At 38.0% G+C, this 27,944-nt stretch overlaps 1 protein-coding gene across 3 annotated transcripts in view; it reads left to right on the top strand.

Moving 5' to 3' along the window:
* Positions 1-27,944, top strand: part of adamts3 (ADAM metallopeptidase with thrombospondin type 1 motif, 3) — a 186,580-nt gene that overhangs the window by 20,958 nt on the left and 137,678 nt on the right. For 2 of the 3 annotated variants that reach the window (XM_031829519.1, XM_031829521.1), the window contains exon 3: positions 19,806-20,281. In XM_031829519.1, coding sequence (XP_031685379.1) covers positions 19,806-20,281 — 476 coding nt within the window. Of the gene's footprint in view, positions 1-19,102; positions 19,226-19,805; positions 20,282-27,944 lie in introns of those variants that run through there. The other variant, XM_031829520.1, reaches the window with a different exon arrangement.

Genomic DNA, 27,944 nt, shown 5'->3' on the forward strand with positions numbered 1-27,944 from the left:
TCTATAGCGTTACAGTTCTATAGCGTTACAGTTCTATAGCGTTACAGTTCTATAGCGTTACAGTGCTTTAGTTTTTAATGTCAGTTCTATAGTGTTACAGTGATTTAGGTTGTAATGTCAGTTCTATAGTGTTACAGTTCTATAGTGTTGCAGTTCTATAGTGTTACAGTTCTATAGTGTTACAGGTCTGTAGTGTTACAGATCTTTAGTGATACAGTTCTATGGTGTTACAGATCCTTAGTGTCACAGTGCGTTAGATTATAATGTTAGTTCTACAGTGTTACAGTTATATAGTGTTACAGTGCTTTAGGTTATAATGTGAGTTCTATAGTGTTACAGTTCTATAGTGTTACAGTTCTATAGTGTTACAGTGCTTTAAGTTATAATGTGAGTTCTATAGTGTTACAGTGCTATAGTGTTACAGATCTTTAGTGTTACAGTGATTTAGGTTATAATGTCAGTTCTATAGTGTTACAGTTATATAGTGTTACAGTGCTTTAGGTTATAATGTCAGCTCTATAGTGTTACAGTTCTATAGTGTTACAGTGCTTTAGGTTATAATGTGAGTTCTATAGTGTTACAGTTCTATAGTGTTACAGATCTTTAGTGTTACAGTGATTTAGGTTATAATGTCAGTTCTATAGTGTTACAGTTATATAGTGTTACAGTGCTTTAGGTTATAATGTCAGCTCTATAGTGTTAGTTCTATAGTGTTACAGTGCTTTAGGTTATAATGTGAGTTCTATAGTGTTACAGTTCTATAGGGTTACAGTTCTACAGTGTTACAGTTCTATAGTGTTACAGTGCTTTAAGTTATAATGTGAGTTCTATAGTGTTACAGTTCTATAGTGTTACAGTTCTATAGTGTTACAGTGCTATAGTGTTACAGTGCTATAGTGTTACAGTGGTTTTGGTTATAATGTTCATTCTATAGTGTTACAGTTCTATAGTGTTACAGTTCTATAGTGTTACAGTTCTATAGTGTTACAGTGCTTTAGGTTATAATGTCAGTTCTATAGTGTTACAGTTCTATAGTGTTACAGTGATTTAGGTTATAATGTCAGTTCTATAGTGTTACAGTTCTATAGTGTCACAGTGCTTTAGGTTTTAATGTGAATTCTATAGTGTTACAGTTCTATAGTGTCACAGTGCTTTAGGTTTTAATGTGAGTTCTATAGTGTTACAGTTCTATAGTGTCACAGGGCTTTCGGTTTTAATGTGAGTTCTATAGTGTTACAGTTCTATAGTGTTACAGTTCTATAGTGTTACAGTTCTATAGTGTTACAGTTCTATAGTGTTACAGTGCTATAGTGTTACTGTGCTTTATGTTATAATGTCAGTTCTATAGTGTTACAGTTATATAGTGTTACAGTGCTTTAGTTTTTAATGTCAGTTCTATAGTGTTACAGTGATTTAGGTTGTAATGTCAGTTCTATAGTGTTACAGTTCTATAGTGTTACAGTTCTATAGTGTTACAGTTCTATTGCGTTACAGTTCTATAGCGTTACAGTTCTATAGCGTTACAGTGCTTTAGTTTTTAATGTCAGTTCTATAGTGTTACAGTGATTTAGGTTGTAATGTCAGTTCTATAGTGTTACAGTTCTATAGTGTTACAGTTCTATAGTGTTACAGTTCTATAGTGTTACAGTTCTATAGTGTTACAGGTCTGTAGTGTTACAGATCTTTAGTGTTACAGTTCTACAGTGTTGCAGTTCTATAGTGTTACAGTGATTTTGGTTATAATGTTAGTTCTATAGTGTTACAGTGATTTAGATTATAATGTTCGTTCTATAGTGTTACAGTTCTATAGTGTTACAGTTCTATAGTGTTACAGTTCTATAGTGTTACAGTTCTATCGTGTTACAGTTCTATCGTGTTACAGTGCTTTAGGTTATAATGTCAGCTCTATAGTGTTACAGTTCTATAGTGTTACAGTTCTATAGTGTTACAGTTCTATAGTGTTACAGTTCTATAGCGTTACAGTGCTTTAGTTTTTAATGTCAGTTCTATAGTGTTACAGTTATATAGTGTTACAGTGCTTTAGGTTATAATGTCAGCTCTATAGTGTTACAGTTCTATAGTGTTACAGTTATATAGTGTTACAGTGCTTTAGGTTATAATGTCAGCTCTATAGTGTTACAGTTCTATAGTGTTACAGTGCTTTAGGTTATAATGTGAGTTCTATAGTGTTATAGTTCTATAGGGTTACAGTTCTACAGTGTTACAGTTCTATAGTGTTACAGTGCTTTAAGTTATAATGTGAGTTCTATAGTGTTACAGTTCTATAGTGTTACAGATCTATAGTTTTACAGATCTTTAGTGTTACAGTGATTTAGGTTATAATGTCAGTTCTATAGTGTTACAGTTATATAGTGTTACAGTGCTTTAGGTTATAATGTCACCTCTATAGTGTTACAGTTCTATAGTGTTACAGTGCTTTAGGTTATAATGTGAGTTCTATAGTGTTATAGTTCTATAGGGTTACAGTTCTACAGTGTTACAGTTCTATAGTGTTACAGTGCTTTAAGTTATAATGTGAGTTCTATAGTGTTACAGTTCTATAGTGTTACAGTTCTATAGTGTTACAGTTCTATAGCGTTACAGTTCTATAGCGTTACAGTTCTATAGCGTTACAGTTCTATAGCGTTACAGTTCTATAGCGTTACAGTGCTTTAGTTTTTAATGTCAGTTCTATAGTGTTACAGTGATTTAGGTTGTAATGTCAGTTCTATAGTGTTACAGTTCTATAGTGTTGCAGTTCTATAGTGTTACAGTTCTATAGTGTTACAGGTCTGTAGTGTTACAGATCTTTAGTGATACAGTTCTATGGTGTTACAGATCCTTAGTGTCACAGTGCGTTAGATTATAATGTTAGTTCTACAGTGTTACAGTTATATAGTGTTACAGTGCTTTAGGTTATAATGTGAGTTCTATAGTGTTACAGTTCTATAGTGTTACAGTTCTATAGTGTTACAGTGCTTTAAGTTATAATGTGAGTTCTATAGTGTTACAGTGCTATAGTGTTACAGATCTTTAGTGTTACAGTGATTTAGGTTATAATGTCAGTTCTATAGTGTTACAGTTATATAGTGTTACAGTGCTTTAGGCTATAATGTCAGCTCTATAGTGTTACAGTTCTATAGTGTTACAGTGCTTTAGGTTATAATGTGAGTTCTATAGTGTTACAGTTCTATAGTGTTACAGATCTTTAGTGTTACAGTGATTTAGGTTATAATGTCAGTTCTATAGTGTTACAGTTATATAGTGTTACAGTGCTTTAGGTTATAATGTCAGCTCTATAGTGTTAGTTCTATAGTGTTACAGTGCTTTAGGTTATAATGTGAGTTCTATAGTGTTACAGTTCTATAGGGTTACAGTTCTACAGTGTTACAGTTCTATAGTGTTACAGTGCTTTAAGTTATAATGTGAGTTCTATAGTGTTACAGTTCTATAGTGTTACAGTTCTATAGTGTTACAGTGCTATAGTGTTACAGTGCTATAGTGTTACAGTGGTTTTGGTTATAATGTTCATTCTATAGTGTTACAGTTCTATAGTGTTACAGTTCTATAGTGTTACAGTTCTATAGTGTTACAGTGCTTTAGGTTATAATGTCAGTTCTATAGTGTTACAGTTCTATAGTGTTACAGTGATTTAGGTTATAATGTCAGTTCTATAGTGTTACAGTTCTATAGTGTCACAGTGCTTTAGGTTTTAATGTGAATTCTATAGTGTTACAGTTCTATAGTGTCACAGTGCTTTAGGTTTTAATGTGAGTTCTATAGTGTTACAGTTCTATAGTGTCACAGGGCTTTCGGTTTTAATGTGAGTTCTATAGTGTTACAGTTCTATAGTGTTACAGTTCTATAGTGTTACAGTTCTATAGTGTTACAGTTCTATAGTGTTACAGTGCTATAGTGTTACTGTGCTTTATGTTATAATGTCAGTTCTATAGTGTTACAGTTATATAGTGTTACAGTGCTTTAGTTTTTAATGTCAGTTCTATAGTGTTACAGTGATTTAGGTTGTAATGTCAGTTCTATAGTGTTACAGTTCTATAGTGTTACAGTTCTATAGTGTTACAGTTCTATTGCGTTACAGTTCTATAGCGTTACAGTTCTATAGCGTTACAGTGCTTTAGTTTTTAATGTCAGTTCTATAGTGTTACAGTGATTTAGGTTGTAATGTCAGTTCTATAGTGTTACAGTTCTATAGTGTTACAGTTCTATAGTGTTACAGTTCTATAGTGTTACAGTTCTATAGTGTTACAGGTCTGTAGTGTTACAGATCTTTAGTGTTACAGTTCTACAGTGTTGCAGTTCTATAGTGTTACAGTGATTTTGGTTATAATGTTAGTTCTATAGTGTTACAGTGATTTAGATTATAATGTTCGTTCTATAGTGTTACAGTTCTATAGTGTTACAGTTCTATAGTGTTACAGTTCTATAGTGTTACAGTTCTATCGTGTTACAGTTCTATCGTGTTACAGTGCTTTAGGTTATAATGTCAGCTCTATAGTGTTACAGTTCTATAGTGTTACAGTTCTATAGTGTTACAGTTCTATAGTGTTACAGTTCTATAGCGTTACAGTGCTTTAGTTTTTAATGTCAGTTCTATAGTGTTACAGTTCTATAGTGTTACAGTTCTATAGTGTTACAGTTCTATAGTGTTACAGTTCTATAGCGTTACAGTGCTTTAGTTTTTAATGTCAGTTCTATAGTGTTACAGTTCTATAGTGTTACAGTTCTATAGTGTTACAGTTCTATAGTGTTACAGTTCTATAGTGTTACAGTTCTATAGTGTTACAGTTCTATAGTGTTACAGTGCTATAGTGTTACAGTTCTAAAGTGTTAGTGGTTTTGGTTATAATGTTCGTTCTATAGTGTTACAGTGATTTAGATTATAATATTAGTTCTATAGTGTTACCTACTGAGAGAACTGTTAGAGCCCTCTGGATTGATGATGAATTGAAAAGTTGTATGGTTACAGGAAATTATGCCAAAGAGTTAGTCAAGTCAGGCTGCTCAGCTGATCGGTTGACATACTGTCACATACTATATGTTGATCGGTTGACATACTATAGTTATAATGTTAGTTCTATAGTGTTAAAGGTCTATAGTGTCACAGATCTATAGTGTTAAAGTTCTTCAGGTTATAATGTCAGTTATATAGTGTTACAGTTCTAGAGTGTTACAGTGCTCTAGTGTCACAGTGCTTTAGGTTATAATGTCAGTTCGATAGTGTTACAGTTTTATAGTGTTACAGTTTTATAGTGTTACAGTTTTATAGTGTTACAGTTTTATAGTGTTACAGTTCTATAGTGTTACAGTTCTATAGTGTCACAGTGCTTTAGGTTATAATGTCAGTTCGATAGTGTTACAGTTCTATAGTGTTACAGTTCTATAGTGTTACAGTTCTATAGTGTTACAGTTCTATAGTGTCACAGTGCTTTAGGTTATAATGTCAGTTCGATAGTGTTACAGTTCTATAGTGTTACAGTTCTATAGTGTTACAGTTCTATAGTGTTACAGTTCTATAGTGTTACAGTTCTATAGTGTTACAGTTCTATAGTGTTACAGTTCTATAGTGTTACAGTTCTATAGTGTTACAGTTCTATAGTGTCACAGTGCTTTAGGTTATAACGTTTGTTCTATAGTGTTACAGTTCTACAGTGTTACAGTTCTATAGTGTTACAGTGCTTTAGGTTATAACGTTTGTTCTATAGTGTTACAGTTCTATAGTGTCACAGTGCTTTAGGTTTTAATGTGAGTTCTATAGTGTTACAGTTCTATAGTGTCACAGTGCTTTAGGTTTTAATGTGAGTTCTATAGTGTTACAGTTCTATAGTGTCACAGTGCTTTAGGTTTTAATGTGAGTTCTATAGTGTTACAGTTCTATAGTGTCACAGTGCTTTCGGTTTTAATGTGAGTTCTATAGTGTTACAGTTCTATAGTGTTACAGTTCTATAGTGTTACAGTTCTATAGTGTTACAGTTCTATAGTGTTACAGTTCTATAGTGTTACAGTTCTATAGTGTTACAGTTCTATAGTGTTACAGTTCTATAGTGTTACAGTGCTTTATGTTATAATGTCAGTTCTATAGTGTTACAGTTCTATAGTGTTACAGATCTATAGTGTTACAGTGCTTTAGTTTTTAATGTCAGTTCTATAGTGTTACAGTGATTTAGGTTGTAATGTCAGTTCTATAGTGTTACAGTTCTATAGTGTTACAGTTCTATAGTATTACAGTTCTATAGTGTTACAGTGCTTTAGTTTTTAATGTCAGTTCTATAGTGTTACAGCGATTTAGGTTGTAATGTCAGTTCTATAGTGGTACAGTTCTATAGTGTTACAGTTCTATAGTGTTACAGTTCTATAGTGTTACAGTGATTTTGGTTATACTGTTCGTTCTATAGTGTTACAGTTCTATAGTGTTACAGTGCTATAGTGTTACAGTTCTATAGTGTTACAGTTCTATCGTGTTACAGTTCTATCGTGCTACAGTTCTATCGTGTTACAGTTCTATAGTGTTACAGTGCTTTAGGTTATAATGTCAGCTCTATAGTGTTACAGTTCTATAGTGTTACAGTGCTTTAGGTTATAATGTCAGTTCTATAGTGTTACAGTTCTATAGTGTTACAGTTCTCTAGTGTCACAGTGCTTTAGGTTATAATATTAGTTCTATAGTGTTACAGTTCTATAATTTTACAGTTCTCTAGTGTTACAGTGCTTTAGGTTATAACGTTTGTTCTATAGTGTTACAGTTCTACAGTGTTACAGTTCTATAGTGTTACAGTGCTTTAGGTTATAATGTCAGCTCTATAGTGTTACAGTTCTATAGTGTTACAGTGCTTTAGGTTATAATGTGAGTTCTGTAGTGTTATAGTTCTATAGTGTTACAGTTCTATAGTGTTACAGTGCTTTAGGTTATGTGAGTTCTATAGTGTTATAGTTCTATAGGGTTACAGTTCTACAGTGTTACAGTTATATAGTGTTACAGTGCTATAGTGTTACCGTTCTATAGTGTTACCGTTCTATAGTGTTACAGTGATTTTGGTTATAATGTTCGTTCTATATTGTTACAGTTCTATAGTGTTACAGTGCTATAGTGTTACAGTGCTATAGTGTTACAGTTCTATAGTGTTACAGTTCTATAGTGTTACAGTGCTATAGTGTTACAGTTCTAAAGTGTTACAGTGGTTTTGGTTATAATGTTCGTTCTATAGTGTTACAGTGATTTAGATTATAATATTAGTTCTATAGTGTTACCTACTGAGAGAACTGTTAGAGCCCTCTGGATTGATGATGAATTGAAAAGTTGTATGGTTCCAGGAAATCATGCCAAAGAGTTAGTCAAGTCAGGCTGCTCAGCTGATCGGTTGACATACTGTCACATACTATATGTTGATCGGTTGACATACTATAGTTATAATGTTAGTTCTATAGTGTTAAAGGTCTATAGTGTCACAGATCTATAGTGTTACAGTTCTTCAGGTTATAATGTCAGTTATATAGTGTTACAGTTCTAGAGTGTTACAGTGCTCTAGTGTCACAGTGCTTTAGGTTATAATGTCAGTTCGATAGTGTTACAGTTCTATAGTGTTACAGTTCTATAGTGTTACAGTTCTATAGTGTCACAGTGCTTTAGGTTATAATGTCAGTTCGATAGTGTTACAGTTCTATAGTGTTACAGTTCTATAGTGTCACAGTTCTATAGTGTCACAGTTCTATAGTGTTACAGTTCTATAGTGTTACTGTTCTATAGTGTTACTGTTCTATAGTGTTACAGTTCTATTGTGTTACAGTTCTATAGTGTTACAGTTCTATAGTGTTACTGTTCTATAGTGTTACAGTTCTATCGTGTTACTGTTCTATAGTGTTACTGTTCTATAGTGTTACTGTTCTATAGTGTTACAGTGCTTTAGGTTATAACGTTTGTTCTATAGTGTTACAGTTCTACAGTGTTACAGTTCTATAGTGTTACAGTGCTTTAGGTTATAATGTCAATTCTATAGTGTACAGTTCTATAGTGTTACAGTTCTATAGTGTTACAGTTCTATAGTGTTACAGTGCTTTAGGTTATAATGTCAGTTCTATAGTGTTACAGTTCTATAGTGTCACAGTGCTTTAGGTTTTAATGTGAGTTCTATAGTGTTACAGTTCTATAGTGTCACAGTGCTTTAGGTTTTAATGTGAGTTCTATAGTGTTACAGTTCTATAGTGTCACAGTGCTTTAGGTTTTAATGTGAGTTCTATAGTGTTACAGTTCTATAGTGTCACAGTGCTTTCGGTTTTAATGTGAGTTCTATAGTGTTACAGTTCTATAGTGTTACAGTGCTATAGTGTTACTGTGCTTTATGTTATGTCAGTTCTATAGTGTTACAGTTCTATAGTGTTACTGTTCTATAGTGTTACAGTTCTATAGTGTTACAGGTCTGTAGTGTCACAGATCTATGGTGTTACAGATCTATAGTGTCACAGTGCGTTAGATTATAATGTTAGTTCTACAGTGTTACAGTTCTATAGTGTTACAGTGCTTTAAGTTATAATGTGAGTTCTATAGTGTTACAGTTCTATAGTGTTACAGTTCTATAGTGTTACAGTTCTATAGTGTTACAGATCTATAGTGTCACAGTGCGTTAGATTATAATGTTAGTTCTACAGTGTTACAGTTCTATAGTGTCACAGTGCTTTAGGTTATAATGTTAGTTCTATAGTGTTACAGTTCTATAATTTTACAGTTCTCTAGTGTTACAGTGCTTTAGGTTATAATGTCAGTTCTATAGTGTTACAGTTCTATAGTGTCACAGTGCTTTAGGTTTTAATGTGAGTTCTATAGTGTACAGTTCTATAGTGTTACAGTGCTTTAGGTTATAATGTCAGTTCTATAGTGTTACAGTTCTATAGTGTTACAGTGCTTTAGGTTATAATGTCAGTTCTATAGTGTACAGTTCTATAGTGTTACAGTTCTATAGTGTTACAGTGCTTTAGGTTATAATGTCAGTTCTATAGTGTTACAGTTCTATAGTGTCACAGTGCTTTAGGTTTTAATGTGAGTTCTATAGTGTTACAGTTCTATAGTGTCACAGTGCTTTCGGTTTTAATGTGAGTTCTATAGTGTTACAGTTCTATTGTGTTACAGTTCTATAGTGTTACAGTTCTATAGTGTTATATCTTGACCATGTTCTGTTATAATCTCCACCCGGCACAGCCAGAAGAGGACTGGCCACCCCACATAGCCTGGTTCCTCTCTAGGTTTCTTCCTAGGTATTGGCCTTTCTAGGGAGTTTTTCCTAGCCACCGTGCTTCTCCACCTGCATTGCTTGCTGTTTGGGGTTTTAGGCTGGGTTTCTGTACAGCACTTTGAGATATCAGCTGATGTACGAAGGGCTATATAAATACATTTGATTTGATTTGATTTGATATAGTGTTACAGTTCTATTGTGTTACAGTTCTATAGTGTTACAGTGCTATAGTGTTACTGTGCTTTATGTTATAATGTCAGTTCTATAGTGTTACAGTGATTTAGGTTGTAATGTCAGTTCTATAGTGTTACCGTTCTATAGTGTTACAGTTCTATAGTGTTACAATTCTATAGTATTACAGTTCTATAGTGTTACAGTTCTATAGTGTTAGTTCTATAGCGTTACAGTGCTTTAGTTTTTAATGTCAGTTCTATAGTGTTACAGTGATTTAGGTTGTAATGTCAGTTCTATAGTGTTACAGTTCTATAGTGTTACAGTTCTATAGTGTTACAGTTCTATAGTGTTACAGTTCTATAGTGTTACAGATCTATGGTGTTACAGATCTATAGTGTCACAGTGCGTTAGATTATAATGTTAGTTCTACAGTGTTACAGTTCTATAGTGTTACAGTGCTTTAAGTTATAATGTGAGTTCTATAGTGTTACAGTTCTATAGTGTTACAGTTCTATAGTGTTACAGTGCTATAGTGTTACAGTGCTATAGTGTTACAGTTCTATAGTGTTACAGGTCTGTAGTGTTACAGATCTATGGTGTTACAGATCTATAGTGTCACAGTGCGTTAGATTATAATGTTAGTTCTACAGTGTTACAGTTCTATAGTGTTACAGTGCTTTAAGTTATAATGTGAGTTCTATAGTGTTACAGTTCTATAGTGTTACAGTGCTATAGTGTTACAGTGCTATAGTGTTACAGTTCTATAGTGTTACAGTGATTTTGGTTATAATGTTCGTTCTATAGTGTTACAGTGATTTAGATTATAATATTAGTTCTATAGTGTTACAGTGATTTAGATTATAATATTAGTTCTATAGTGTTACCTACTGAGAGAACTGTTAGAGCCCTCTGGATTGATGATGAATTGAAAAGTTGTATGGTTCCAGGAAATTATGCCAAAGAGTTAGTCAAGTCAGGCTGCTCAGCTGATCGGTTGACATACTGTCAAGGTTAGTCAAATTTTTTTGTGACATTTTTCAATTCACAAAAATAATAAGGAATTTACATTACCATACCAAGATAAATGACATAAAACACAATGGAAAAATACTTAGTACCTTAAATTATATCATGTCAGAAAACCCAATTTATCTCCGTTCCCTGTTCGGGTGGCGCTCAGCGTCCCCGGTTTACTAGCCGCCACCGATCCCTTTTTCCTTTTCTGGTTGTTTTTTCTGTGTTCCTTTTCACACCTGGTTTCAATTGCTTTTATTTCTTTGTGTGTATATAGGGCACCTGTTGCCTGCCTTAGTTCGTGCAGGATTAAGCTTGTGTGTATTTGCGCTCGATTATCTTTGATGTTTATTGTTTTCGCTATTACGCACGTGTATGTAAATTTCGGAACTGAGTCTGGTCCTCCGTGCGTTTTGCACGAGTTTCTGTATGTTTTCACTATTAAGGCACGTGTTTGTAAGTGTCGGAACTGTGGTTGTTCCTCCGTGTGTTGGCACGAGTTTCTGATTCTTCAAGATGGTAGTTTTGGGGGATTTTCGTCTGTGCCATTTTTGTATCGGTGGACAATATATATTAAACATGCTTCTCAAAAATCCCTGCTCTTCTGCGCCTGACTCCTACACCTCTCACCGAGACGCACCTTATCACACAATCCTTCCAATGACTATTTCACTGGTAAAGTAGAAAAACTCAGACACGAAATGACAACATTGAACAGTGAACCATGATATTTTTTCATAAGAGATCTAATAATGAAAGGGGATTGCCGTTTTGAATTTGGTCAATTTAGTGTGTGAGAGGTGGATAACGTGTTATTTATCAATATAGATATGCTACCAGGTATAGACAACCTTGAAGGGAAACTATTGAGAATGGTAGCAAACTGTATTGCCACCCCTTTTTGCTATATCTTTAACTAAAGCCTAAAGTGAGTGAGAGTGTGTAAGTGATCCTTTGCTGGCTCTAACCGCCACCCATCAGTTTGCTGCCTGTTCTTAGTAAACTGATGGAGAGAATTGTGTTTGAACAAATAATTTACAATGCTATTTTTCAGAGAACAAGCTAATTACTGACTTTCAGGATGTGTATATAGAGAAGGGCACTCAACTTGTACTGCACTGACTCAGATGACTGATGATTGGTTAAAATACATGGATTATAAGATGATAGTTGGAGCTGTATTGATAGATGATAGTTGGAGCTGTATTGTTAGATGATAGTTGGAGCTGTATTGTTAGATGATAGTTGGAGCTGTATTGTTAGGTGATAGTTGGAGCTGTATTGTTAGATGATAGTTGGAGCTGTATTGTTAGGTGATAGTTGGAGCTGTATTGTTAGGGGATAGTTGGAGCTGTATTGTTAGGGGATAGTTGGAGCTGTATTGATAGATGATAGTTGGAGCTGTATTGATAGATGATAGTTGGAGCTGTATTGTTAGGTGATAGTTGGAGCTGTATTGATAGATGATAGTTGGAGCTGTATTGTTAGGTGATAGTTGGAGCTGTATTGTTAGGTGATAGTTGGAGCTGTATTGTTAGATGATAGTTGGAGCTGTATTGTTAGGTGATAGTTGGAGCTGTATTGTTAGATGATAGTTGGAGCTGTATTGTTAGGGGATAGTTGGAGCTGTATTGTTAGGGGATAGTTGGAGCTGTATTGTTAGGTGATAGTTGGAGCTGTATTGTTAGGGGATAGTTGGAGCTGTATTGTTAGATAGTTGGAGCTGTATTGTTAGATGATAATTGGATCTATATTGTTAGATGATAGTTGGAGCTGTATTGATAGATGATAGTTGGAGCTGTATTGATAGATGATAGTTGGAGCTGTATAGATAGGGGATAGTTGGAGCTGTATTGTTAGATGATAGTTGGAGCTGTATTGTTAGGTGATAGTTGGAGCTGTATTGTTAGATGATAGTTGGAGCTGTATTGTTAGATGATAGTTGGAGCTGTATTGTTAGATGATAGTTGGAGCTGTATTGTTAGATGATAGTTGGAGCTGTATTGTTAGGTGATAGTTGGAGCTGTATTGTTAGATGATAGTTGGAGCTGTATTGTTAGATGATAGTTGGAGCTGTATTGATAGGGGATAGTTGGAGCTGTATTGTTAGATGATAGTTGGAGCTGTATTGATAGATAGTTGGAGCTGTATTGTTAGTTGGAGCTGTATTGTTAGATGATAGTTGGAGCTGTATTGTTAGATGATAGTTGGAGCTGTATTGTTAGATAGTTGGAGCTGTATTGATAGATGATAGTTGGAGCTGTATTGTTAGATGATAGTTGGAGCTGTATTGTTAGATAGTTGGAGCTGTATTGATAGATGATAGTTGGAGCTGTATTGTTAGATGATAGTTGGAGCTGTATTGTTAGATAGTTGGAGCTGTATTGTTAGATGATAGTTGGAGCTGTATTGTTAGATGATAGTTGGAGCTGTATTGTTAGATAGTTGGAGCTGTATTGTTAGATGATAGTTGGAGCTGTATTGTTAGGGGATAGTTGGAGCTGTATTGTTAGGGGATAGTTGGAGCTGTATTGATAGATGATAGTTGGAGCTGTATTGTTAGATAGTTGGAGCTGTATTGATAGATGATAGTTGGAGCTGTATTGTTAGATAGTTGGAGCTGTATTGTTAGATGATAGTTGGAGCTGTATTGTTAGATAGTTGGAGCTGTATTGTTAGATAGTTGGAGCTGTATTGTTAGATGATAGTTGGAGCTGTATTGTTAGGGGATAGTTGGAGCTGTATTGATAGATGATAGTTGGAGCTGTATTGATAGATAGTTGGAGCTGTATTGTTAGATGATAGTTGGAGCTGTATTGTTAGATGATAGTTGGAGCTGTATTGTTAGGGGATAGTTGGAGCTGTATTGTTAGATGATAGTTGGAGCTGTATTGTTAGGGGATAGTTGGAGCTGTATTGTTAGGGGATAGTTGGAGCTGTATTGATAGATGATAGTTGGAGCTGTATTGTTAGGGGATAGTTGGAGCTGTATTGATAGATAGTTGGAGCTGTATTGTTAGATGATAGTTGGAGCTGTATTGTTAGATGATAGTTGGAGCTGTATTGTTAGATGATAATTGGAGCTGTATTGTTAGGGGATAGTTGGAGCTGTATTGATAGATGATAGTTGGAGCTGTATTGATAGATAGTTGGAGCTGTATTGTTAGATGATAGTTGGAGCTGTATTGTTAGATGATAGTTGGAGCTGTATTGTTAGATGATAGTTGGAGCTGTATTGTTAGATGGTAGTTGGAGCTGTATTGTTAGATAGTTGGAGCTATATTGATAGATGATAGTTGGAGCTGTATTGTTAGATAGTTGGAGCTGTATTGTTAGATAGTTGGAGCTGTATTGTTAGATGATAGTTGGAGCTGTATTGTTAGATAGTTGGAGCTGTATTGTTAGATAGTTGGAGCTGTATTGTTAGATGATAGTTGGAGCTGTATTGTTAGATAGTTGGAGCTGTATTGTTAGATGATAGTTGGAGCTGTATTGTTAGATGATAGTTGGAGCTGTATTGTTAGATAGTTGGAGCTGTATTGTTAGATGATAGTTGGAGCTGTATTGTTAGATAGTTGGAGCTGTATTGTTAGATGATAGTTGGAGCTGTATTGTTAGATGATAGTTGGAGCTGTATTGTTAGATAGTTGGAGCTGTATTGTTAGATAGTTGGAGCTGTATTGTTAGATAGTTGGAGCTGTATTGTTAGATGATAGTTGGAGCTGTATTGTTAGATGATAGTTGGAGCTGTATTGTTAGATAGTTGGAGCTGTATTGTTAGATAGTTGGAGCTGTATTGTTAGATAGTTGGAGCTGTATTGTTAGATAGTTGGAGCTGTATTGTTAGGGGATAGTTGGAGCTGTATTGATAGATGGAGCTGTATTGATAGATAGTTGGAGCTGTATTGTTGGGTGATAGTTGGAGCTGTATTGTTAGGTGATAGTTGGAGCTGTATTGATAGATGATAGTTGGAGCTGTATTGTTGGGTGATAGTTGGAGCTGTATTGATAGGTGATAGTTGGAGCTGTATTGATAGATGATAGTTGGAGCTGTATTGTTGGGTGATAGTTGGAGCTGTATTGATAGGTGATAGTTGGAGCTGTATTGATAGATAGTTGGAGCTGTATTGTTAGATGATAGTTGGAGCTGTATTGTTAGATGATAGTTGGAGCTGTATTGTTAGATGATAGTTGGAGCTGTATTGTTAGATGATAGTTGGAGCTGTATTGATAGATAGTTGGAGCTGTATTGTTAGATGATAGTTGGAGCTGTATTGTTAGATGATAGTTGGAGCTGTATTGTTAGATGATAGTTGGAGCTGTATTGATAGATGATAGTTGGAGCTGTATTGTTGGGTGATAGTTGGAGCTGTATTGTTGGGTGATAGTTGGAGCTGTATTGATAGGTGATAGTTGGAGCTGTATTGTTAGGTGATAGTTGGAGCTGTATTGTTAGGTGATAGTTGGAGCTGTATTGATAGATAGTTGGAGCTGTATTGTTAGATGATAGTTGGAGCTGTATTGTTAGATGATAGTTGGAGATGAATCCAGATGAAAGCTATGGTCCCTTATTGATGTCATTTGTTAAATCCACTTCAATCAGTGTAGATCAGTGGTTCCCAAACTTTTTATAATCCCGTACCCCGTCAAACATTCAACCTCCAGCTGCGCACCCCCTGTAGCACTAAGGTCAGCGCACTCTCAAATGTTTTTTGCCATCATTGTAAGCCTGCCACACACACTATACGATACTGTCATGTCTTTACTATCATTAAACTGAAGACTTCGTTTTTATCAAAGATTCTCTGTAATTAGTTACTCGATTAAACTGAATAATCATGTAACTGTAATTAAATAGGAAGTTGGGGCACCAAGGAAAGTATTCAGATTGCAAAGTTATAATTTCCTAATATAACCTTTCAGATTTTTTCATATCTGATCAATAGTCTTAATGATTTATTTATTTGACCATAGTCTCATTCCAAAAGTCGTAAATTGTTGGTTATCTGCACGAATCCAGTCTTCACTATGAGTCATCCATACATCAATGGTCTTAAATTATTTATTACTAACTAAGTAATTCACAGAAATGCATCAAACAGTAAATATGGTTACATGAAATGATAGAATGTGCCCTAGTGGGCTGAACCGGCATGGCGGCTTGTTAGACAAAGGGGCAATGGTGAGTCGACTAAGAAGTCCCTACAGAGTTAATTATTACAATTAAAATGCTAATCCCTTACACATGAACACTCACTCATTCGGGAACAATTGCAATCAATATATATTTACGCTCAGTGTGTCGTCTTGATCGCCGGTGAAGTCTTTCTTTTGTAGAATTGTCCCTCTCTCCCTCTCTTTCTGTCTTGGTTAGAGGGGATAGTTCAAAGTGACATTCGTTATAGAATGGGTGTTTCTGCGGTTGTCGTTCTTCGCGTTCAATGATGCCGAATTCCTAGCTGCAGACTAGTAATTAGTATCAAAGACTTGTTCTCATTCTGTCGGTATCGATAGTCTAAGAGTTTAACCACGTCGTATGGTTAAAAGATTCAGCAATGGTCTACACCTTTAGCCCTCTCGAAATTGAGGTAAGCTTGGTCTGGTGATAATTTCTCAAAGTTGGGTTTTATTCAGAATGGCAGAAAAGGGGCTGTCCGAGGATGTCTGACCCTAACTGGGCTGTGGCAGTCCTCTGATTTAGTTCAAATCAAAAGGGAATTGTATTTTTCTTCATTAAACAGTCCACAATCATATTACACAATTATACAAACAGTATCATACTCACTCATTTATCTTATACAATTAGATGTAAACCTCATATGAGGCTATTATATAAACAGAGTTATGGTAATGTGGCCACACCATCTCTCTTGAGCTTCCCAAGTTGTAACAAACGGACCAGTTCTTAGCTGGATTCTTCACCGATCTTTTAAACTTTTTCTGGAACATGAGATTTGTTCGTACCTCAAGTTCTGTGAGGTGGAAGGATTTCCTTCGTCCTCTGAAAGTTTACCCTAGCTCTAATACTGTGTGGCCATGAGGCAGGGTCTTCTGAGGAATTTACAACCTCTGACCACAGCAGTCTGGTTGTAGAAGCAGAGAGCGGGGGATGGTGCTCGCTGTACTCAAAGAGGGCAACGTCATGACAATACATTTAAACATTAGAATGAGTGCGAATTTGTGTCACAACCCGGGTAATGGGAAGTGACAAAGAGCTCTTATAGGACCAGGGCACAAATAATAATAAATAATTTTGCTCTTTTAACCTTACATATAAATCCTTATTTATTCATAGAAAATTGTGAATAACTCACCACAGGTCAATGAGAAGGGTCTGCTTGAAAGGATGCTCATACCTCTGCAGTGTTGGGTTGTATTGGAGAGAGTCTGTCTTAAATCATTTTCCACACACAGTCTATTTAGTTTTCATGCTAGTGATGGCCGAGAATCCACTCTCACATAGGTACGTGGTTGCAAAGGGCATCTGTCTTAAGTGTGATTTGCCAAGGCAGGATACTCTGAGCGCAGCCCAATCCAGAAATCTGGCAGTGGCTTCTGATTAAATTCAATTTTCACAGAATCGCTTGTTGCAATTTCAATGAGTGGACTGGAGGCAGGGCATGAAAGGGATAACGAATCCAGTTGTTTGTGTCCGTAAGCTTGAGTTAATTTGCACACAAAAAAAAAATATCATACAATGATGGAAAGACCTGTGTGTTGTCCTTGTTAATGCAAACAGTAAAGCGCTCCAACTTCTTAGTCATAGCCTTAAATTTTGTCCCACATATTGAATATAGAGTCCCTGTAATCCTAGATTCAGATCATTCAGGCGAGAAAAAACATCACCCAGATAGGCCAGTCGTGTGAGAAACTCGTCAACATGCAAGCAGTCAGACACGTGAAAATTATGGTCAGTAAAAGAAAACTTTAAGCTCGTCTCTCAATTCAAAAAAAACTTGTTAATACTTTGCCCCTTGATATCCAGTGCACTTCTGTATGTTGTAAAAGCGTTACATGGTCGCTGTCCATATCATTGTAAAATGCAGAAAATACACAAGAGTTCAGGGGCCTTGCTTTAACAAAGTTAACCATTTTCACTATAGTGTCCAAAATGTCTTTCAAGCTGTCAGGCATTCCCTTGTCAGCAAGGGAGACATAGTGGATGCTGCAGTGTACCCAAGTGGCGTTGGGAGCAACCACTTGCACGCCCGTTACCACTCCACTAGATCTCCCTGTTATGGCTTTTGCGCCGTCAGTACAGATATCAACATGAGCAGCAGTTAAGTTTGGCTACAGCGGGACCGTTAGTGGAATTCCAACGAGGGACGTTGTTACGAATCCCTTTTTGCCTGACAGTCTAGGGGGGGGATGGTAACGAGACCCGTAACATAACTCATGCAAAGTATAATAGTGACAAAGTAACAGTGAGAACGAAAAACCACAGACAACTAAATGACCATCAAACAGTCATGGTTTATTTTTAAACACACGGTAAAGGGGGGCAGGAAAAGGGGCTGAGCTGGACCCAAGGAAAGAAACAAATATCCCAAAACTAGCCTACTTCAATACAGCTAACCAACCAAACACACCCCTAAGCTAGACTAGCCTACTACTATACAGCTAACTAACCAAACACACCCCTAAGCTAGACTAGCCTACTACTATACAGCTAACTAACCAAACACACCCCTAAGCTAGACTAGCCTACTACTATACAGCGAACTAACCAAACACACCCCTAAGCTAGACTAGCCTACTACTATACAGCTAACTAACTAACTAACTAACCAAACACACCCCTAAGCTAGACTAGCCTACTACTATACAGCTAACTAACTAACTAACTAACCAAACACACCCCTAAGCTAGACTAGCCTACTACTATACAGCTAACTAACTAACCAAACACACCCCTAAGCTATACTAGCCTACTACTATACAGCTAACTAACTAACCAAACACACCCCTAAGCTAGACTAGCCTACTACTATACAGCTAACTAACTAACCAAACACACCCCTAAGCTAGACTAGCCTACTACTATACAGCTAACTAACTAACCAAACACACCCCTAAGCTAGACTAGCCTACTACTATACAGCTAACTAACTAACCAAACACACCCCTAAGCTAGACTAGCCTACTACTATACAGCTAACTAACTAAACACACCTCTAAGCTAGAATAGCCTACTTCAATACAGCTAACTAACCAAACACACCCCTAAGCTAGACTAGCCTACTACTATACAGCTAACTAACCAACCAAAATTACAGCGGGTGGTCCACCCAGTTCTAACTAGTGTTCTTAGACAAAGTATTCCTACAGGTAATGTTTGCCCAAGGGTGACTTGACTTGGTACCCCCTTTTCCCACCAACAAACAAACAGTCATGACAATACAATACTCACATAATAACAGACAAAGTGAAATGTAGTTGCAAAAACCAGAAGAGAGAGCTCTGCATACAAATAGAGATGGAGCGATAGACACAGAGAGATCGAGCTCCATAGAAAACATCTGAATCGGTTTTTAAACCAAGGGAAAGGATGTGATTGGGTAAGAGAAAAGGAGCAGGTGTCTTCTGATTAGCGACTGATTGGGGAATGATGATTGCCACCTGTGAGGGGGAGGAAGGAGAGAAAATAAATACACAGGATACTTGTATCCGTAACAGACGTAATTGATTGGATGTTAATTATTTGACTGGGCTACCTGTATTTGACATTGTGTTGTTATTTCTCTGAACACCAGATGGTTTCATGTTATTTTTGGCAGTGAAACGAGGCTACTCAGGTGAGAAAAAAACCTCCCTCAAATGTATAGCCCCGTTGGAAAATTCAAATGGACTGTTTGAAAATGTGAATCACATTTTTATTTGGCGTACCCCTGACGGCATTGCCCCAGTTTGGGAATACCTGGTGTAGATGAAGGGGAAGAGACTGATTGTTTGAGACATTTGAGACATGGATTTTTGTGCCATTCAGAGGATGAATGGGCAAGACAATATTTAAGTGCCTTTGAACGGGGTATGGTAGTAGTTGCCAGGCGCACTAGTTTGTGTCAAGAAGTGCAACTCTGCTGGGTATTTCACGCTCAACAGTTTCCCGTATGTATCAAGAATGGTCCACCATACAAAGGACATCCAGCCAACTTGACACAATTTTGGGAAGCATTGAAGTCAACATGGGCCAGCATCCCTATGGAATGCTTTGGACACCTTGTAGAGTCCATGCCCCAAAGGATTGAGGCTGTTCTGAGGGTGAAAGGGGAGGGGGTGCAACTCAATATTAGGAAGGTGTTCCTAATGTTTGGTATACTCAGTGTATATTGATTATAAAATATTGATTATTAATATTGTTGTTTTTCATTCCAGACCAGCTGCGTAGCCGCCTGAGAGAGTATGGCCTCATCACCCCCATCAGCACCGACTCCCATGGTCACTTCCTGTCCCACCTGCTCTCTGCCAATCACAAGCAGCGAGTGAAGAGGGAGGTTGGGTCAGAGGGCTCGGAGCAGGCCAATGATAGGCTGTTCTTCAACATCACGGTATTCGGCAGGGAGTTCCACCTGAGGCTCCGTCCCAACGACCGCCTGGTGTCTCCTGGGGCCATGGTGGAGTGGCACGACCAGGTCCCTGAACCAGGCAACGCCAGCAGCAGTAGTACAATCACTAGTAATAGTGGTAGCAGAGGTACTATCCGTGTTGGTGGAGAGAATGGGAGTGAGTCGACCAGTGGTGGAACGGAGAGGATTCTCAGGAGGAGGTTGCTGAAAACAGACTGCACCTTTATCGGTGACATCACTGACGTAAAGGGAGCCTCCGTGGCCATTAACAACTGTGATGGACTGGTAAATTCTCGTCAGCCTTTAAAGCAAACACACACACACACACACACAATGCCCCCTCGACACTCTCAACGCTTTAGAGATGATTGGTGACCTAATCATGTGGTGGTCAGTGGTTTTAGATGGTTGGAACTCTGGTCTATAACTGAGGCTTGAACTTATGTGGTTTTAGATGGTTGTAACTCTGCTGTCTGCTCTATGGCTCTGGTCTATAACTGAGGCTTGAACTTATCATGTGGTTTTAGATGGTTGTAACTCTGCTGTCTGCTCTGGCTCTGGTCTATAACTGAGGCTTGAACTTATCATGTGGTTTTAGATGGTTGTAACTCTGGTCTATAACTGAGGCTTGAACTTATGTGGTTTTAGATGGTTGTAACTCTGCTGTCTGCTCTATGGCTCTGGTCTATAACTGAGGGGTTAGTCTTCTCTATATATGGTGGTTTACAGCACATTCTGCTCCAGATATTCCTTATTCTGACAGCTGGAAGAGGCTTTGTCCTGATGTTTGTCATGGATGAGGGGTCATCCATTACTCTGCTAACTTGACATCCATCTTTCCACACGTAAACTACAGTGCCTTAGGAAAGTATTGACCCCTTGACTTTTTCCAATTTTTAAAAAACAATTTCCTCAACAATCTACAAACAACACCCCATAATGACAAAGCAAAAACAGGTCTTTAGAAATGTTTGCTAATTTATTACAAATAAAAAACAGAAATACCATATTTTACATAATTATTTCGACCCATTGCTTTGAGATTCGAAATTGAGCTCCGGTGCATCCTTGAGATGTTTCTACAACTTGATTAGAGTCCACCTGTGGTAAGTTCAATTGATTGGACATGATTTGGAAAGGCACACGCCTGTCTATATAAGTTCCCACAGTTGGCAGTGAATGTCAGAGCAAAAACCAAGCCATGAGGTCGAAGGAATTGTGCCATAAAGATAGGATTTTGTATAGGCACAGATCTGGGGGACGGTACCAAAACATTTCTGCAGCGTTGAAGTTCCTCAAGAACACAGTGGCCTCCATCATTCTTAAATGGGAGAAGTCGGGAACCACCAAGACTCTTCTTAGAGCTGGCCTTCCGGAAAAACTGAGCAATTGGGGAAGAAGGGCCTTGGTCAGGGAGGTGACTAAGAACCCGATGGTCACTCTGACAGAGCTCCGGAGTTCCTCTGTGGAGATGGGAGAACCTTCCAGAAGGACAACCATCTCTGCAGCACTCTACCAATTAGACCTTTATGGTTGTGGCCAGATGGAAGCCAATCCTCGGTAAAAGGCACATGACAGCCCGCTTTGAATTTGCCAAAATGCACCTAAAGGACTCTCACACCATGAGAAACAAGATTCTCTGGACTGATGAAACCAAGACTCTACTCTTTGGCCTGAATGCCAAGCATCATGTCTGTAGGAAACGTGGCACAATGTTTTTACAGCCGAAGGGACTGGGAGACTAGTCAGTATCGAGGGAAAGATGAACAGAGCAAAGTACAGAGAGATCCTTGATGAAAACCCTCTCCAGACTGCTCAGGACCTCAGACTGGGATGAAGGTTCACCTTCCAACAGGACAACGACCCTAAGCACACAGCCAAGACAACACAGGAGTGGCTTCGGGACAAGTATCTGAATGTCCTTGAGTGGCCCAGCCAGAGCCTGGACTTGAACCCGATCAAACTTCTCTGGAGAGACCTGAAAATAGCTGTGTAGCGACGCTCCCGATCCAACCTGACAGAGCTTGAGAGGACCTGCAGAGAAGAATGGGACAAACTTCCTAAATGCCGGTGTGCCAAGCTGGTAGCGTCATACCCAAGAAGACTCAAGGCTGTAATTGCTGAGGTGGTTCAACAAAGTACTGAGTAGGCTCTGAATACTTATGTAAATATGATATTATTATTATTATTATATTTTTTAAACTTGCAAAAAAATGTAAACCTGTTTTTGCTTTGTCATTATAGGGCATTGTGTGTAGATTGATGAGGGGGAAAAACTATGTAATCATTTTTGGAATAAAGCTGTAATGTAACAAAATGTGGAAAAAGTCAAGGGGACTGAATACTTTCCGATGCACTGTATGAGCAGGCTTTGTGTTCTAGAACTGCTCTTTCCTACACATCAGCTCTATAAAACACAGATTGGCTGGATGACTTCGGGCAGGAAGCTCTGATTGAATGAATGACTTTGGGCCAAGAAATCTTTTCCCTGGGTTATTTTCAGCAACCCATGGTAGTATATTTCCTCTGTTATTTTCAGTAACCCATGGTAGTATGTTTCCCCTTGTTAATTTCAGTAACCCATGGTACAATATTTTCGCTATTAGTTTTCAGTAACCCATGGTAGTATATTTTCTCTGGGTTAACTTCACTAACCCATGGTACTTTATTTTCCATGTGTTCATTTCAGTAACACATGGTACAATATTTTCCCTGTTAGTTTTACATGCTGACCAGACCGGACACGTCACATGTGCGAGCGTTGCAAAATACGTTTAGAAATCCATGTTATTCAATTATTGCACAGAAATAGAACTCCTTTCTATTTCTGACGCAGATCGCACTGCAAGTCCTGCCTCTCCCATCTCCTCATTGGTTTATAGAAGCAGGTACCCACGTGCCATCTCCTCATTGGTTATACCACGTGGGTGATTGTCAGTAGTTATTACTAATCTCCATGTCAGTAGTTATTACTCATCTCCATATCAGTAGTCTGTTAGTAGTTATTACTCATCTCCATGTCGGTAGTTATTTATCATCTCCATCTTAGTAGTTAGTAGTTATTACTCATCTCCATGTCTGTAGTTATTTCTCATCTCCATGTCAGTAGTTAGTGGTTATTACTCATCTCCATGTCAGTAGTTATTACTCATCTCCATGTCAGTAGTTATTTCTCATCTCCATGTCAGTAGTTATTAATCATCTCCATGTCAGTAGTTAGTAGTTATTACTCATCTCCATGTCAGTAGTTATTACTCATCTCCATGTCAGTAGTTATTACTCATTTCCATGTCAGTAGTTATTACTCATCTCCATGTCAGTAGTTATTACTCATCTCCATGTCAGTAGTTATTTCTCATCTCCATGTCAGTGGTCTGTTAGTGGTTATTACTCATCTCCGTGTCAGTGGTCTGTTAGTGGTTATTACTCATCTCCGTGTCAGTAGTATGTTAGTAATTATTACTCATCTCCATGTCAGTAGTTATTACTCATCTCCATCTTAGTAGTTATTACTCATCTCCATGTCAGTAGTCTGGTAGTAGTTATTTCTCATCTCCATGTCAGTAGTCTGGTAGTAGTTATTTCTCATCTCCATGTCAGTAGTCTGTTAGTAGTTATTACTCATCTCCATGTCAGTAGTCTGTTAGTAGTTATTACTCATCTCCATGTCAGTGGTCTGTTAGTGGTTATTACTCATCTCCATGTCAGTGGTCTGTTAGTGGTTATTACTCATCTCCATGTCAGTGGTCTGTTAGTGGTTATTACTCATCTCCGTGTCAGTGGTCTGTTAGTGGTTATTACTCATCTCCGTGTCAGTAGTATGTTAGTAATTATTACTCATCTCCATGTCAGTAGTTATTACTCATCTCCATCTTAGTAGTTATTACTCATCTCCATGTCAGTAGTCTGTTAGTAGTTATTACTCATCTCCATCTTAGTAGTTAGTAGTTATTACTCATCTCCATGTCAGTCGTTATTACTCATCTCCATGTCAGTAGTCTGGTAGTAGTTATTTCTCATCTCCATGTCAGTAGTCTGTTAGTAGTTATTACTCATCTCCGTGTCAGTAGTTATTTCTCATCTCCATCTTAGTAGTTATTACTCATCTCCATGTCAGTAGTTATTTCTCATCTCCATGTCAGTAGTCTGTTAGTAGTTATTACTCATCTCCATGTCAGTAGTTATTTCTCATCTACATCTTAGTAGTTAGTAGTTATTACTCATCTCCGTGTCAGTAGTCTGGTAGTAGTTATTACTCATCTCCATGTCAGTAGTTATTTCTCATCTCCATGTCAGTAGTCTGGTAGTAGTTATTTCTCATCTCCATGTCAGTAGTCTGTTAGTAGTTATTACTCATCTCCATGTCAGTAGTTATTTCTCATCTACATCTTAGTAGTTAGTAGTTATTACTCATCTCCGTGTCAGTAGTCTGGTAGTAGTTATTACTCATCTCCATGTCAGTAGTTATTTCTCATCTCCATCTTAGTAGTTAGTAGTTATTACTCATCTCCATGTCAGTCGTTATTACTCATCTCCATGTCAGTAGTCTGGTAGTAGTTATTTCTCATCTCCATGTCAGTAGTCTGTTAGTAGTTATTACTCATCTCCATGTCAGTAGTTATTTCTCATCTCCATGTCAGTAGTCTGGTAGTAGTTATTTCTCATCTCCATGTCAGTAGTCTGTTAGTAGTTATTACTCATCTCCGTGTCAGTTATTTCTCATCTCCATCTTAGTAGTTATTACTCATCTCCATGTCAGTAGTTATTTCTCATCTCCATCTTAGTAGTTAGTAGTTATTACTCATCTCCATGTCAGTAGTTATTTCTCATCTCCATGTCAGTAGTCTGTTAGTAGTTATTACTCATCTCCATGTCAGTAGTGTCACGCCCTGGTCTTAGTATTTTGTGTTTATATATTTATTTGGTCAGGCCAGGGTGTGACATGGGGTTATTTTGTGTTGTGTTGTGGTATTGGGGGTTTTAGTAGGTATTGGGATTGTGGCTGAGTAGGGGTGTCTAGCATAGTCTATGGCTGCCTGAGGTTCTAAGAGTCAAGTAATTCTCGTTGACTCTGATTGGGAACCATATTTAGGTAGCCTGGGTTTCACTGTGTGTTTGTGGGTGATTGTTCCTGTCTCTGTGTTAGTTGTCACCAGACAGGCTGTATAGGTTTTCACATTCCGTTTGTTGTTTTGTATTGTTCGTTTTCATCGTTATTAAAGATGTCTCGATTTAACCACGCTGCATTTTGGTCCGACTCTCCTTCGACGGAAGAAATCCGTAACAAGTAGTTATTTCTCATCTCCATCTTAGTAGTTATTTCTCATCTCCATCTTAGTAGTTATTTCTCATCTCCATCTTAGTAGTTATTACTCATCTCCATCTTAGTAGTTATTACTCATCTCCATCTTAGTAGTTATTACTCATCTCCATGTCTGTAGTTATTACTCATCTCCATCTTAGTAGTTATTTCTCATCTCCATCTTAGTAGTTATTTCTCATCTCCATGTCAGTAGTTATTTCTCATCTCCATCTTAGTAGTTATTTCTCATCTCCATCTTAGTAGTTATTTCTCATCTCCATCTTAGTAGTTATTTCTCATCTCCATGTCAGTAGTCTGTTAGTAGTTATTACTCATCTACCACTGACATCCTGCCTACTTCTATCTACAGAGAACTGTAGTTCTACTACCTATTGACTCCTACGGACCTCCTGCCTACTACTACTGACTCCTGCCTACTACTACTACTGACTCCTGCCTACTACTACTACTGACTCCTGCCTACTACTGACTCCTGCCTACTACTACTACTGACTCCTGCCTACTACTACCTACTGACTCCTGCCTACTGACCTCCTGCCTACTACTACCACCTTTTGACCTCCTGCCTACTACTACCACCTAATGACTCCTACTCATGGTCTCAAAATATTTCCAGAATATTCCCTTCAGGATAGTTCTGCCAGTTATTGTATTTCATTAACAGAGTGAGGTAGAGTTTAGAGAGCCATCTGTAGTTCAGGAGAGAAGACATGATATCTGCTGAGCTCTTGTGTGAAGAGAGATTGATTGGCCAACATAGTTTCCTTTGCTCCTGTGATATGCTCCCCAAGCTACAACTCCTATGGAGGAGCCCTCTAATATGGTCAGTTTTCTAAGTACGTTTGTGAAATATTTTCTTGATCTTAATTTTATTTTCCCGCCCAGAAATACAGATCATTCTTTTTCTCTGCCGACAGGTGACTTTCACTTCTACCTCTTTTTAGTTTTTTCAAATCTGAAGACGTTTGCTGTTGTAGTTTTTCTTTAAAGTTCCTTTTTAAGGGTGGATAAAAATGGCAAGTAATGATGACGAAGGTTTGCACACATTTCTAAACTAAATACACCTTTAAACAACACACCCGATGAAAGGTGGCAGTGTCCTGTCTGAATCCAGGCTTTTTAAACGTTTGATTTTTTTAGTAAAGCAAGTTCTGAAGTGGAGACTGGAGAGGCCGTCTCAGAGAACGGGACCGCTTCAGTCCAGCAGGCTGTTTGTTTTGGCAGGGAGGTGCGGTCTGCTTGACCGACACCTCTCCCCCTCAGACCCACCCTCTACAACCAGTCCTATACCTCAGACCCAGGCCTTTACATCAGACCCAGTCCTATACCACCAATACCTCCCAACACCACAGTACATCACAGTCCCACCAATACCTCCCAACACCACAGTACATCACAGTCCCACCAATACCTCCCAACACCACAGTACATCACAGTCCCACCAATACATCACAGTCCCACCAATACATCACAGTCCCACCAATACCTCCCAACACCACAGTACATCACAGTCCCACCAATACCTCCCAACACCACAGTACATCACAGTCCCACCAATACCTCCCAACACCACAGTACATCACAGTCCCACCAATACCTCCCAACACCACAGTACATCACAGTCCCACCAATACCTCCCAACACCACAGTACATCACAGTCCCACCAATACATCCCAACACCACAGTACATCACAGTCCCACCAATACCTCCCAACACCACAGTACATCACAGTCCCACCAATACCTCCCAACACCACAGTACATCACAGTCCCACCAATACCTCCCAACACCACAGTACATCACAGTCCCACCAATACCTCCCAACACCACAGTACATCACAGTCCCACCAATACATCCCAACACCACAGTACATCACAGTCCCACCAATACCTCCCAACACCACAGTACATCACAGTCCCACCAATACCTCCCAACACCACAGTACATCACAGTCCCACCAATACCTCCCAACACCACAGTACATCACAGTCCCACCAATACCTCCCAACACCACAGTACATCACAGTCCCACCAATACCTCCCAACACCACAGTACATCACAGTCCCACCAATACCTCCCAACACCACAGTTAAGTTCAAACAGCCCTCGTGTGATGTCGTGACATATGCCTAGTTTCTTGAATCGGGTCACATTTAGCATATCAAAAGCATTTCAAGTTCCTGATATGGACCTCAGGCAAAAGCATATCGTATGTGCTGAGAAAAATACTATGTAGGCCTACTGTCAGTATTTGTCATCAAATAGAGAAAGTAAGATGTCCACATAGACATTTTTTGGAAAAATGTCCTCTGGTCTGATGAAACAAAAATAGAACTGTTTGGCCATAATGACCATCGTTATGTTTGGAGGAAAAAGGTGGGGCTTGCAAGCCGAAGAATACCATCCCGACTGGGAAGCACAGGGGTGGCAGCATCATGTTGTGGGGGTGCTTTGCTGTAGGAGGGACTGGTGGACTTCACAAAATAGATTGCGTCATGAGGAAGGACAATTATGTGGATATTTTGAAGCAACATCTCAAGACATCAGTTAATGCTTGGTCTTAAATGGGTCTTCCAAATGGACAATGACCCCAAGTATACTTCCAAAGTTGTGACAAAATG

The sequence above is a fragment of the Oncorhynchus kisutch genome, linkage group LG8 (assembly GCF_002021735.2).
Source record: "Oncorhynchus kisutch isolate 150728-3 linkage group LG8, Okis_V2, whole genome shotgun sequence".
Classification (NCBI taxonomy): domain Eukaryota; kingdom Metazoa; phylum Chordata; class Actinopteri; order Salmoniformes; family Salmonidae; genus Oncorhynchus; species Oncorhynchus kisutch.